This window comes from Lasioglossum baleicum, chromosome 13, assembly GCF_051020765.1.
Source record: "Lasioglossum baleicum chromosome 13, iyLasBale1, whole genome shotgun sequence".
Taxonomy (NCBI): domain Eukaryota; kingdom Metazoa; phylum Arthropoda; class Insecta; order Hymenoptera; family Halictidae; genus Lasioglossum; species Lasioglossum baleicum.
Window position 1 is genome coordinate 7,835,714 of NC_134941.1, and position 14,705 is coordinate 7,850,418.

At 33.3% G+C, this 14,705-nt stretch overlaps 1 protein-coding gene across 5 annotated transcripts; it reads left to right on the forward strand.

The window, feature by feature from the left end:
- The first annotated feature begins 1,953 nt into the window (after positions 1 to 1,953).
- Positions 1,954 to 10,361, forward strand: LOC143215420 (uncharacterized). Of its 5 annotated transcripts, none has more exons than XM_076437534.1 (14): positions 1,954 to 2,194; positions 3,086 to 3,201; positions 3,931 to 4,046; positions 4,120 to 4,243; positions 4,311 to 4,527; positions 4,602 to 4,880; positions 4,961 to 5,199; positions 5,284 to 5,412; positions 5,543 to 6,648; positions 6,747 to 7,088; positions 7,168 to 7,305; positions 7,504 to 7,692; positions 7,773 to 7,918; positions 8,290 to 10,361. In XM_076437534.1, the coding sequence occupies exons 2-14, from the start codon at positions 3,133 to 3,135 to the stop codon at positions 8,454 to 8,456; spliced, it is 3,261 nt and encodes a 1,086-aa protein (XP_076293649.1). In that variant the 5' UTR covers positions 1,954 to 2,194; positions 3,086 to 3,132; the 3' UTR covers positions 8,457 to 10,361. The 5 variants fall into 5 exon arrangements, with proteins under 5 accessions (XP_076293649.1, XP_076293648.1, XP_076293650.1 ...); XM_076437533.1 differs by lacking the exon at positions 1,954 to 2,194 and adding an exon at positions 2,245 to 2,947; XM_076437535.1 differs by lacking the exon at positions 1,954 to 2,194 and adding an exon at positions 2,245 to 2,906.
- Positions 10,362 to 14,705: the final 4,344 nt, after the last annotated feature.

Here is a 14,705-nt window from a genome sequence, read left to right on the forward strand (position 1 = left end):
AGGTAGTTCTACTGACCAATATGTATAACTTTAATCTGTGACGTTTAAAAAAAAGTCGGATCGTTTAAGAAGTTAGGATGCTAACTCGAAAACGACTTGAATAAAATTTTGTCGGACTACAGAACAAATTGCACTATATATGGAAAAATGTTTGTCATCAAAGCTTTGTTTATTATTGTTTTTGAATGTAGCTTTCTGACGATGTTGATTTTATTTTTGACTGGGGTCACATTAGGTTCCTATAAACCCAAACAATATTTAATATTTTTTATTTCTACTACTACATATATAGAATATATTTTTCTTATGAACAACGAACAGTCTCAAGTATTTGAGAAGTTAACGTTTTATGTTTAGAGTGGTAATCCTCTCAGGGTATCCGCAAACAAAATTGATGATAAATTCTTACATTATCTCAATCTAGGTATGACACAATGCTGAATGACTGCACATGGGAATTATATATGGGATAAGGAGAGTCGTTATTCCTAGCTACCGGTTTAAATCGGTCCAATCATTTAAATTTAAGAGGACCAATCTTCTATTAGCTAGGTCCATTCGAGCATAAACCGGATCGAGTCTTGATCTGCTCAATCATTGTCATACTGCATGTAAGATATGAAGCTCCCATCAGAATTTCTTATCTTCGTGTTTCTAAATTCGGTAACGTTGATATATGCTAAACGCATACAGCGTTGCTCTCTCTTTTACATCGATTTTCTAGATGAAAAAGGATAAAAAGACAGCATGCAAGAAATTGGAGAAATGTTAGATAACAGACAAATTCATAAAATAAGTAATTTTGAAATTATGTTCATGATGTACAATCTTGTATACGCATGTGTACTTGAGTACGGCGCGTGCGTACTTGAGTACAGAGTTCTGAAGCTATATTCACTATGAACTAATTTTAAAACTTACATATTTAAGGGCATAGTCTCGTTTCCAGGATTGCAATTCTCATTTCTCGATAATGCATGCGTCAATCGATAATCCAATAATCAAAAGCGCTTAGATAAGAGATAAATCTAGGCCGCAGTCGTCTTCAAAAATCCTATTTTCACGTTTACGAGGCGTAATTTGCATTATTCGGAGCATAAAGTTGCGACAGCTACATGCTGACGAATTGATCTTTTATCTAGCCCTTTTGACTACTGAAAAACTCCATCGTTATCGAGAAATGAGGGTGCGGGATTGCAATCCTAGAAACGAGGCAATTATGCAGGGCTGGAAAGATTAACCCCTTGTCCTACGATTTATTTTACGGTTTCAGTGATTAGAACTTTTAATTTTGTAGATCGTGATTTCCTAAAAAAGGAGAATATTGATATGAATTGCATGCCTATTTGTTCTCCAATAGCTGTGTATTAACAAAAGCAAAATAGAACTTTATTTCGGTTTAAAGGAAATTATTAACATTTTTACGAGAATTTGTTCAGAATCTTCATCACGAAGTCAAATACGATATTGTAAGGCAAGAAGTTAATAACGGTTTTTATATTATTTAATTCGTCGACATTATCGTTTCGACCAATAGTAAACAAATGTCTAACAACAAATACAACTTGCATTCCCTTCGCGGGATTTCTTTCCAGCTCCGCATAGTACAATTACATAGTACACTTGCACAGTGCGCGCGCATCAGATGATGGCGTCTAAACTTTAGCACGATTCTTTGCCCAATAACGATACCCTACCATTGTACCCATGTTGCTATTTGCCAAACAATTGTCTTTTCATTTGGAGCCCGCACGGTACACCAGTATCGCCTGGGAAGGGAAAATAGAGGGGAATACAATTACTTTCTGTCATTACGAAGACAGAGACAAAACGTGTCACGTGACCATGGTGGGGATGCTCGCGTCGTAGAAGGGGAAGAGTAGAAGTGGGAGACGAATCCAGCAATACTGCGGCACACCGCACAGTCCGCACACCTGAAATTTTGGGGCCGCATTCATAATTTGCATTGAATCCAGTTAGGTTCAGTTAGGATCGCGTGTGTGTAAACGTAGGTTCTCGAAAAACGCTGGAGTTCCATCGCTAGTTTGTTTTGCGCGTTTATGGTGTGTACGTACTACTGTACAAAGACGCGTGCGCATTTTCCATGTGTATAGTGCGCGTGGTGTGAAGAAACCGGGAAAAGCATGTATAAACGTGTCGATCACGTGTGATGCAGCTGCTTGTGTATGTTTAAGTAAGTACATAGTATTATGCTATAAATTTCGAGATTATTTGTGATACTATGAATTGTTAAGTGTTCCACGAACGAACATTACTTCTGTAGGAAAATAATAACTTACATATGTAATTATCTGTCGATCGGCATATGTCCAGTGACACATGCTGCTCACGTTGCGTGGCATTCTAACGTAAAATCTGTCAAAGAATAGTATATAAAGTGTGACTTCTAATGTCTTGTAAAGTGATCGAACAATTAATCAATTGTTGTCCTACATTCGAACGTTAGTTTTCAACAATTCGTTAAAATATTTGGAGGCGTGGCGTGTGTAGCAACTATATACATAGGAGTATGCTTTCTTTACACACGTGTTGGATACACGTGCACATATTTAGTATATGCTCTATGCGCGAGTACATGTGTGCGTGCGCGCGTGCAGGCGTGAATTATCCCTATAAGAATAAACTCGACATGTGCATTTAAAATCGTCTCGTAACAGCAAACATCGACGATCGTTTTATAGAGTAAACCTCTGTCAGCACGTTCTATTGCATTACACCTGTCAGAATATGGTTATGCGACAAGTTCCCTTTTCTTACACTCCACTAAAATAACGGTATCACACGTCTTTGTCGGTCTTTAGGATTTTCACGTTTGCAGTGGGTAATGTGGATGAATTTCTGGTTTTATGTTGAAATACACGTAACTGTGATCGTGAAATCGTCAGGTGTGCGAAATATTTGGAAACGAAATGATAATCTGAAACGGGTATTAATTTTCAACGTCTCTATTACTAAGATTTGTGTCACATTACCATTGTTTCGAACATAACCTTAAAGAAACGCGTGGCCGCATCATATCACTTTGACAAATTTCCTTATTGTTTTTGTATATTTCCATTTGCAGGCCGATTATACAGGATTGCCAATTAAGTATACGCTTGAAGTTGTATCATGGAAACAGGGTTTTTAAATTTTCACGATGAAGAACACTTTTCAGATTTTTCATTGTCTCTCGAGCAGGTAATGTGTTTATTGTATTTTCGGAAAATGTAAATAGCTTGGTGCTTGTAGACAGAAAGGTTGTGCTTTCGTATTTAGATGTCGTGATTTTTAATGTTAATATTAATAATCTTGTGAAAATAAATTTTCAAAATATTTGGAGTATTTTCATACATATATTTATTTTGTTAAATAATTATAATTTTTGTGCATTTCTGTCACATCAGTTTGAACAATTATGTTGATCACAATTTATATCGACAGCAAATTGAGAAGTGTTTTATTTTTAATATATTTGTTAAAAGTGAACACATTTTTTAGTTAATTTACCATACTTTTCTAAGGAATCTAATATTATTAATTTTTAATTGTGATCGCTACTTCTATATTACAAATTCTATAGTCGTATAATGAAATAGTTTCACATTCGGAACATTTTTTTGTGATTTAACAAAAATATATCGGATACAACACTGATACTTTTTTAAATTATTGTTAATATAATTTTCTACACTATGCTCTTCTATTGGACTTAGTTAGATTTTTGTTCTAATTCATTTGTATTTTTAATAGTACATGCATGTAATTAGGTTGATGTGATCTAATAGTTTCCTAGGTGTACAAAGTGTGAATTGAATTGTGAAAGGGTTAAATACGCATGTACACTTCAAATGATAGTCATGAAATAATAAAATATGCATTGTATGTATTGTTACTATAAATACAATGAAATGTATTATCTCTTTGTAGCACTTGATGGAAAAGCCTCAAGATTTATTAATGCACATAGTAGAAAATGATTTCGATTATATGGAAACGCATCTTGACATTGCAAATTCTGATAGTCTATGGAGCAATGAACATGAGTAAGTAGACACAGTTTTCCTTAGTTCAAGTTCTGAAAATAACAGCGTCACTAAGAAGTTTAATATATTTTAGACAAACAGAAGATGTGGACGAAATGTCAATGGAAGACATTCCCACTATATCTAAAATGGATAATATTAAAGAAGATTTTGCAAAAGTTCTCACAGACTGGCAGGAACATATTGGCTACTTGCAGGTTTTACGAGTTTCTTAATCATATTATGTGGTATTTACAGTATGATTTCACAAACTTTCTTTTTCAGACATCCGACATTGATGAATATATGGATATTATAGGGGTAAATATGAATACTACCGATAGAAAAAGCTTCTGCAATTCAGAAAATGTATTACAAGAGGAACAGATAAAACAGACTACAGAACCTGAAAGCTTTAAAACAAAAAAAGCAGGCCTCAAAAGGGAATGTTTTCAGAACAGTAAGAATACGCAAGAACCAAGCAGTAGTAATCAAGACACAGGTTCATTTACATTAACATTATCATATTTTTAAATCTATTATTTTCTTTGTAATAAAATTTTATGTTTTTTTTAGAGAATATAGTAGAACAGAATTCATATCACAAAATAGCTGGTACTATTAAGAATGGAGACAAGCACATAGATATAGAATGTAAAGAAGGTTATTTATACTCTAAAAACAGTCAAAACAAGGTAAAAAACAATATACCTAAATATGACAGTATAGGAATTGATATCACTGCAAATATGCTAACAAAACAAAAGAAGAGAAAAAAAGAATGTATAGTTTCAAATAAAGATACGAAAACTAGTAATCGTAACGATAAATCTCGTACGATAAATCAATTACCAGGTAATAAGCGAATTTGCAGTATTTTAAGATAAATCAATTTATAAAAATGTACCATAATGATTTTGTAATTATTATTAAAGTCCTCGAGGCTGGAACTGTTGAAAGTTTACTAGAAAAATTTGAAGCTTCTGAGAATAATGTAGTATCATCAAATTCATCTAGCAAAAGTAATACAGATTCGAATTTAAATTATTCGAAAAATCTGCAAAACATTAGAGAGTCTGAAATGACTATTTCTAAAAAATCGTTGTCACAAGTTTCAAATCTTCAGAAGAATATTAGAAATGTTCTATCCAAAGAAGTAATAGAAAAGATAAAGGTAAATATACAACAATCTAACTTTTATAGAATACTCGTTTGTTTAAAATATATTCTTATTGAGAATATAATGAATTTGTCATAGATATCCGGGCGTAAAAAATTAATTTCAATAATACCAACAAGGCCGAGCATACAGGGTAACGGACGTAGTAATGGAACCCGTATGCAAGATGCTGCTGCCACGCTTTCGCGAAATAAGCTTTTAAAAATAGTATGTATAAAAATGTGTTATTTATATGTTTACAGAATATAATTGAATGGAAAGCAATTAAATTCTTTATCGTAAGGCTAAGAAAAATACTTCACATGAAGTTTAATAACTATTTATTTTATTATATTAGGTAACAAATAATAATAAAAGTAGAACTATTGACGGTGGACTAGTTCAATTGGATCATGATTATTGTAGTAGTGCCACTTCATCGATTAGTAGTTCTGATAGTAACAGTGAATATGAAAAGCAATCGAGTGACAATGAAAAGGCGACTCCAGTGAAAGATGGTGATCGGCAACAAACTGAGTGTCACTCTACGCTTACAAAACCGACAGTAACACTTTGTGAGAATGAAATTTTAATAAAAAAGAAGGGAGGATGCTCGATTGAAAATAGTGCAAAGAAAAGTGATGCATTACAATCGAATGAAACAAGTGGTGTTAGTGAAAAACAAACAGAGGCTACGGTATTGAACAGTGTTCAGCCAAGCAAATCTGTAAAACAACAGATTGATGTCGAAAGTCAAAAGGAAAAGGTAAAAGAGAAAGAAAGTTCTCAATGTGTTACAACAAATCATGCAACAAACACTGTTAATCAATTTCGAAATGAATCTTCGAGTAATCCAACACCCGAAATGAAAATACGTTCGGCTTTAGCAACAAGTATTTTGCAATTGCAACGTGGTGTTTTAAGGAAAACGAAGTCCGTGTACGGGGAGAATCAGCGAACAAAACAGATGGTTTCTGTATTAAAGAAACCACTTAACGCGCAACTACCAACTGTCGTAATAACTAATGCTGGTGAAAATGTACTAACTACTAATAATGGTTCAAATGATAAGAACGAAAGTATTGTCGAAAATACAGAAGAGAAACTCACACAAGATGAAGAGAGAAAACCTCCTCGCAAAAAATTAAATTTAGCAGAATACAGAAGTAGAAGAGAGCAAAATCGTAGTGATAATAGCAGAACAAGTTCACCATTGCAACCTATGACATTGGTGTATATTCATCATGTGTCTACAACAACTGAACCGATCAAAGACGACTTTGGAAGTCTTAATTGGTCTGAAAGAGAGATTGTATCAATTTTAAAGCCAAAAGCAGACGTGGACGAGGAAAAAGTTAGTCCGAAACCACAAACTTGCGACGTGGGAATGCAAACTTATGAAACTGTGTTTGAATTTCCTCCAAAGTCTTTAATTGACGTTGACGAAAGACATGTGGAAGACAGGTAATAAATATTATTAGACATTTTCTATAATCATACAGTCTGCGAAATCATCATAGTTGGGAGTGTTATTTAAATCGTACGAATTTCTTCATTTTCAGAGAAAAACATGTCCCGGACACGAGGCAACGATCTTGCAGAGAGCACAGAATTAGTTCTAGTTCTAGTCGATCTAGATCAAGAACTAAAAGTAAAAGTAGGAGTAAAAGCAGAAGCAGGAGTAGTCGTAGTAGAAGTAGATCCCGTAAACGAAGCATTACGCGTAATCGAAGAATAAGCCATCGTCGTAGCTCTGTCAGTTCAAGTAGTAGTTGGTCATCTCGTTCACGTTCGCGTTCAAACACTAGATCTACTTTTAGTTCAGAATCGACATACTCACGATCACGTTCTAGATCGTCCAGGTCAAGATCCCGGTGTTCTTCAAGATATTCCAGTTGTTCAAGGTACTTACTACAATTTCTCTGAAGCAAATACAAAAAAGAATCTCTTTCGATTATAAATCTTTGAAATCTATGTTTACAGGTCTTCGTCTCGTTCTAATTTTGGGAGAAGCAAATGGCTAAATCGTCGAAGAAAGGAAAGGCACTATCGTAAAAGTTACAATAAACACAACAGACAGCGCTCTTCGAGCAGTTATCGTAGTTATAGGGATTGGAGAAGGTTTATATCATTCAAAGTGTTATTCATTCATTATGTCTAGGAAAGAATAGTGTCTTGCAATTCAGAACTTCATTATGCTAGTTCATTATGCAACTAATCACAACAATAATATTAACCAAATTTCACATCTTAAAATACAAACTAGCTTAATTAGCTGTGTTAATAGTTAGATGATCAGCGCAATTTTAATTGTACTAGATCTCCGTCGAGTTCTTGCCATAAAGCATATGACACCTGGTACGACAGGGAAAAGCAAAGACAGGTAGAGGAACGGAGGGTGATTTATGTTGGACGATTAGAAGAAGGAATCACGAAAGCTGATTTACGTAGAAGATTCGAAGCTTTCGGACCCGTTGTAGACATTAGTGTTCATTTTCGTGAACATGGGTAAATATTTTCATATCGTGTAGCATCTTTCGTAATATCAACAAATAGAATGGAATCTCTCATTGTTCGTTATATCGCAGGGATAATTATGGTTTTGTAACGTTTGCTTATAAAAACGATGCGTATGAAGCTGTTGAGCATGGTAACGATGATCCTGATTTACCCAGATACGATTTATGTTTTGGAGGACGACGAGCTTTTTGTAAAGTGAAATATGCCGATCTTGGTAAGAAGTTTTATTTAAATTATTTAAAACACAGGACTTGAAACGGTTCCGAATTTTTCAAGAACCATTATTTTTCTTATGAAAACAATTTTACGTCAAGTTTCTAATACTCTTTATTATTACTCTTTTTGCACACTTGTGTAAATATGTTTTTCCTTTTTTATAACTTTTCTTTGTAAAACATGTACCGATATACCGTGAAATGCAAATATTCGACATTAATTACGGAAAATTTTATGATACAACTAGTGTTGTCTCATGGTTGATTTAAATTATACCAAACGTGATTTAAACAATTACAGTACAAAATAATATTCATAATGAGATGGGCAGAATGTTCAAAATTTTTTACTGTACGTTGTTTTCAATAGATGGTATGGCAAGCAGTTCACCGAGCAGTGGTGGAGGAGCCAGTGGTGGCGGAGGAGGCGGATGCGGAGGTGGAGGAGGAGGACACTTGCCGCCGATGAACGAAGATAATACATTTGACCTGTTACTAGAAGAAGCAAAAGCTAAGTTACGCAAAAGAAAGGTTTGACACATGTACTACTTATTAGTTGTAAATGTAATTTAAAATTTAGTACAGATGTCGTTAACGATTATATTCAATGCAAAAAAAGTAAGCGAAATGGTATACTGGTGTTTTCTACCAGTCGATATGTAGTGAGAATTACGACGTGATTATTGTAGAGTATGCATTATCATTGCAATGATTTTGTGGTATTTGTAAAGGAACATAGAACGTGACAGCTTCATATTTCGAAGTAATTAACAACAACATTATTGAACTGTACAGGATATATCTCACTTAAGTCTACGCTATTTTCGGTAACAATGGAAGTATTAAATTTCATTCTGAAAGTCTGGTTAGTTAACAGTGTATAATTGTAATAGGATTATTTCGAAGTTTCTCCTCATTTATATAGCAATAAGTTATTGAAGTCATTACTGCATTAATTATGCAACTATTGAGTGAAAAACATAAATTTTTCAAACAAAAATTAATTGTATTTTAAAAGTGTTCTGTATGAATAAGATTATAAATATATATACATGCTAGAGGGTACACCATATTGGTCCTTTTCACATTGTTATCTCCAAAATTACCAGTTGTTTAATACAATGTTTCAGATATCGTTTATTCTGTATAGAACAAATATAGTACACTTTAATTTAGCGGCAGATTCAAATTGTTTGGGATTGGGTATTGTAATAAGACGATTTCTCAGAGAGTAAATTTTATCAGTCTATTTTCAAAGGTTCCAAGAAAATCACTATATTTGTTTCGTTAAGAATAAATCGTTTCGTGTAAGGCACATTGTGATTAACTTGATTCCATTCCATGATTTACAGAGACACTTTTATCAATGATTACGACAATTCGAATATCGCTTATGTTCTTTTCGTACAATCGTACACTATACAATTAATTAAACCTAGAAATAATATGAACGATTAAAACTAGAATAGGTTGTGTACCAAATAATGTTTCTGCAGTGTGTAGCAAAATGATGATTTTAGAGAAAAATTGGACAAGGCTCAAGTGTACGTTTTTATCCTTATGTGTTAGATCGATATAAATGATATAGATTACTATAAATGAGTTGCACTGTATCACATAGAAATCTAAGGTGTTCTTGAGATGTTGGATGTATTTTTACTCTAAATAAAACCGTAGAGCTCACCAATACAGTAAGGAAATTGTGACTGAAACATTTTATTAAATCACTAATAGTTTTCCGATATAACGGTGCGAAAAGACTAGATCGGGACCCTGTATATATTGTTTAAAAACATAACTTTCATATAAGAAAGTAAATGTATTTCGTTACTTCGAAGATGCTGTGCATCAATAACATTTCCAAGCAGTGGTGCCCGTTTAGTGGTTGAAAGTTTCACATCTTTTATATTAATTCAAAGGAAACTGAATTCCAGAAATCATCAACTACTTCCTGTCTCCAACCCGTTGGAATCTGAATGACTTTTTGACATAGACAGAATCCATTCAACACAAATAGGATATTCAGAAAACTTATTTAATGAGACGAGCTTTTTTTTAATTTTTTGACCATTAAGCGGACACACTACTGGACATACGCAACACAGAATGGCACCAGAATACATATACAGTCAGTCAAATATTCTTGTGTCAGTATGAAAACAATTAAGCGAAATTGACGATACCTTTATTTTATGTCTACAGTAAAAAAATTATTTATTATAATTTTTCTAAGAATGATTCATCCGTTACTAATATGTAAAACTAAATGCATGACAGATCACGTAGATATATTTATATCTAGTTTGCGATATTTTGTTATACTTTCAGCTTTAGATAAACTTGACTTCATATTCATATTCATATTCCCTGCCCACTGACTACAGCTCGCTACTTAATTATACATTTTAAATGAATGATTAAATTGTCATTTTTTTACCTCAATGTCGTTTATTTCTAATATTCCCTCCGAATCCTAATATCCTTAACGTACTAGGGAAGGGAGCACAGTACAATAGTACCTATGTATTGTTACTGCAATTAACATCGATGAAGAAGTCGCCTATAACATTTATGTTTTCTAGACATCTGTTGTTTATAGATGTTTATTTTGTCTAAATATCTATTTATTCCTAAGTCGGCTACTGGTCAGTCCCAAATTAGACCATTATCCTCCCGGTCCCGGAGTTCGTCCGCACCTGCCGGAATCCCCACCCAACTGACCGTGGATGGTTAAATATTCAATGAAATTGTTATTCAAGGGCTAAAAAAAATCGGTGCGTGTATACTGGAGAATCCTCTGCGTCTGTATTGGTCTGTATTATACAATAAAGATACTTTATTCATGCAAAATGAAAAATATTGGATATTCATTACAGCAGCAAATGATTCGTGCCGGTTTACCCATAAGACGCAATGTTAATTCCGGCACGAATTATTTGCTCTTCGTAAACGTCCGTACAGCGCCATTTCATGCAGCGGCAAAACGCTCAAACTGTTAGCCAAATGTTACCGACAGAGTGCAAGTCGATACTAGCGCCATCTAGCGGTAGATTTGGAACTAAATTTGGCTAACAGTTTGAGCGTTTTGCCGCTGCATGAAATGGCGCTGTACGGACGTTTAGGAAGAGCAAATAATTCGTGCCGGAATTAACATTGCGTCTTATGGGTAAACCGGCACGAATCATTTGCTGCTGTAATGAATATCCAATATTTTTCATTTTGCATGGATAAATTATCTTTATTGTATAATACAGACACAGAGGATTCTTCAGTATACACCCAATTTTTTTTAGGTCTCGAATAACAATTTCATTGAATATTTAACATTTAACCATCCACGATCACCTGTCAATAACGCGTGTTAGCACGTGTCTTTACAAGACACTGTCTAAATATATATTTATTTACTCGTGTATTACAACATTCGTGGAGCTTGCATAAATATCTGTAAATAATATCTAACCGTAACAATTTTTAGTAAATTCTGCCAGAAACTTATTTGAATAACAATTTCATTCAATATTTAACCATCCACAGTTAGCTGTCACTGATTGCATATTGCATGTCGTACGTGCGATCGAATTCAGTATTTTGTGTCCGGTGGTTCACCTATATACAAATATTCTGTGCTCGCGTGTAGTAGACGCCTACCTGAGTAAACAGATTGACATAAACTATAAACAATTGTTTTAACCTATAGTGTCACAAAATAATGTCCTCCCATGATGATAATGTAAGAAAAAAACATTAATTAAGATAAATGAAGTTCCATCTGCACTTTCACTGCTCCATATTTAATTTATAACTATTTTTAACGCAAATTACGAAAATGTAAGCGAAATTTTAATGAGTATCACTGGGAATATATATAACAGGAGTACAAATGGCAGGACACATTCACTACACAAAAGTTGAGTTTAATTTTAATGCTTAATCAAGAATTATGTCCTGTTGCAAAAGAACTGACAAAATTGAACATTTCCCTTGCGGCGGCTGCTGTGGTTAGTAGTACATACTAACTGTACTTGAAATTATAGTGTTTTCTTAGTAGTATGAAATATAGGATAATTTTTGGTAGATAGATGACAATGGAAATAATGATATAAACTCAGGCTTGATAATGTAGTTGACTATTATAAATTAATTATTCGTGTAGCGAACAACTGTGACGTTGAAAGCAGAAGATGTTCGGTATCAAATCCTCAAACCCATTTTTGTTTCTGTCAAAATTATGGAGGATGTTTCACTTGTAGTAATGAAAACAATAGCCACTCCACTGTTAACAGCACCATAAGTACATATAGAGATCCATGTCAATGCGCCGAAGAAATAATGTGGAACAGCTGTGTACCACCTAAACCTGATTGTAGATGGTTCTCGAACTTTTCTGAATTACGTAGACAATGGAGTAACCATGCCCGCCAACAAAATTGTAAATGTTGTAACTGTAGGCAAAGGTAAGAGTTCATTTTGGTATTTGAACTAGTGAAAGACTTTCCTACGTTAAAGTAAATGGACTTTATTTTTCTGATAATATTCGTCAATATAATATAATTATCATGGCAATAGTGAAACACAAAGTGACTTAACAGTGGTACATTAACATTAAAGTTTATGATTTATTTATGTTAGACTAAAACCAAAGAATATTTGATTAAATAGCTATATTACAAAATAGGAGGAAGATGACTTTTTAAACAAGACTATAGCAATGGATGGCAACATGAAAATTATTTAGACAGCATAGAAATAATCTTACTGACATATACTTACAGTTCATCTACACGATCCAATGTGCAACGTCAAATTTCTGATATAATAAGAATAATAGACAATGTGCTAAATGTAAGTTATTCTGCCATTTAAGAAAGTGTATCACAGTAAGGACAGTAATAATGCAAACATTTCTTAGAGTTTATACAATTGAATTGTTTAATAAGAGACCGTATTAAATTATCTATAAAAAAATAGTCGTTTATAGTTTATCTAAAGTTCTATGTGTAAATACGAGATTCTGCACATACAATTTGAACTTCGCGTATACAATTTGAACTTCGCGGATACAATTTGAACTTCGCGCAATTTTCGCGACATTCCTCTGAAACTTACACGCAAACGCAACCGATATTGATCAACATTTGCGGACATTCTGGGCCCATATTAAAGCACTGTACCGTGTCTACAAGATCTACTGTATTTAATTAATGATAAAGTTGTATTACAACTCCTTTTTATAAAGGAAAGTGAAATTATTTAAATGATACACACGCTTATAACGAATTGACTATATTATCGAGTACAATAAAGTTCTTTTAATATGTTTTTTTAAGTTATAAATATACAGAGAGTTTCAATTTATTATTTTTACCATAAATATTTGTTTTGCATTCAAAATTTCATAAAAGAGTTTAGAAAAACAAGGAGTGTTCTATTTAATATCGAACATGAGTAGCTGAAGTTTAAAATGGTAGAATTATCAATTTGAAATAATTAAGAATATCGAGATAAGGGGATATTACATGAATCCAAATTATCTTTCTAAATTATTTGTCCACAATTCGTCTCCGAAATTAACATACTTGAGAAATCATCAGGAGCGTTAGCATTTAAGCGTAAGTAGAATAAGCGGGTCATGAACAGACGTGTCAGCCGAAAGTGTCGTAGAGACGTACTTTCATATTGAAAAACATGAATGAAAACATAGCGTTTAAAAAAATTATTTGAACGTAATAGTTCTTTTACACTGTAAACTAAAAGGCTACAATACAAATTTCCAGGGGAATTGTTTAATTACCCGTGAGAAGAGTAAAATTACTGGGACATATACACGTCTCATCAGAGCCAAAAGCAAAAAGAATAAAAAAGAATTAATAGCAAAAAGAAACACCTTCTTTAATATAACAACCCTCAAAGAGAAATTATTATGTTACGTTAGGGTGATTTGTTGGTTCAGGATTGAAACGATTAACGTTGAAAACTTATCAACAATGCTAAAAACTATTAAGTAGCTGGTAGAAGATGAAGTTAGAAGTAGCAGTTGGAAATTGGAGACCTCCGAGACACGCAATGCAAACTGCAGTCAGCTGAGCACTATACCACCTTAATGTACACCCACACACCACCAGAAACACCAGAGGACGATGCTCTCGTCGTCAGCATTTTGCACGAGCAGCCCACTGCAATTATTCATTCTGCTTTTTCTCTCTTAACCGAGTGACTTTACAATTATATGAACGAGTGAATGAAGAATAAAAAATAAAAATGTGTTGATCAAACACAAAACAGTGACAAGAAAATTTCGGAATATTGATGTATCATTTTCAACTGCTTGAAACTATTAAAAAAAAGAAATAAATACCTACGTACCCTCCTGTAGTTTGCAATTAATTCAATTTTTATTTTCCATAAAAATGTAGCAATAATTCATGACGTAAAATTGGACTGCGGATTTTATGCATTTATGGCAAAAATAGGTGTAATTTCGAACAATGAAAAGTTCTGCGAACAATCGGGGAATATTGATGTATTATTTTCAGCTGGTTAAAACTTAAAACTATAAAAAAAGGAATAAATATTTACGTGCCTCCTGTATTTTGTAATTAATACAGACAATTTTTATATCTCTTAAAAATCCACAATCTAGCAATAATTCATTAGACAAAATCAATTTGAAAAATATATGCTAATAAGCTCGACGTATGCATCTGCACGGCAAAAAACATATGCAGGACATATGCATTATGCAGAAAGTGCAAATAAATATATTTTTAGAATCCTGGAATCATG

What these genes read in the sequence shown, in the direction of transcription:
- LOC143215420 (XM_076437534.1), top strand. Translation starts at nt 3,133, where the DNA reads ATGGAAACAGGGTTTTTAAATTTTCACGATGAAGAACACTTTTCAGAT. An exon ending in CAGTAGTAATCAAGACACAG is followed by an intron (nt 4,528 to 4,601) that starts GTTCATTTACAT and finishes TGTTTTTTTTAG; the next exon opens with AGAATATAGTAGAACAGAAT. An exon ending in GAAATAAGCTTTTAAAAATA is followed by an intron (nt 5,413 to 5,542) that starts GTATGTATAAAA and finishes TTATTATATTAG; the next exon opens with GTAACAAATAATAATAAAAG.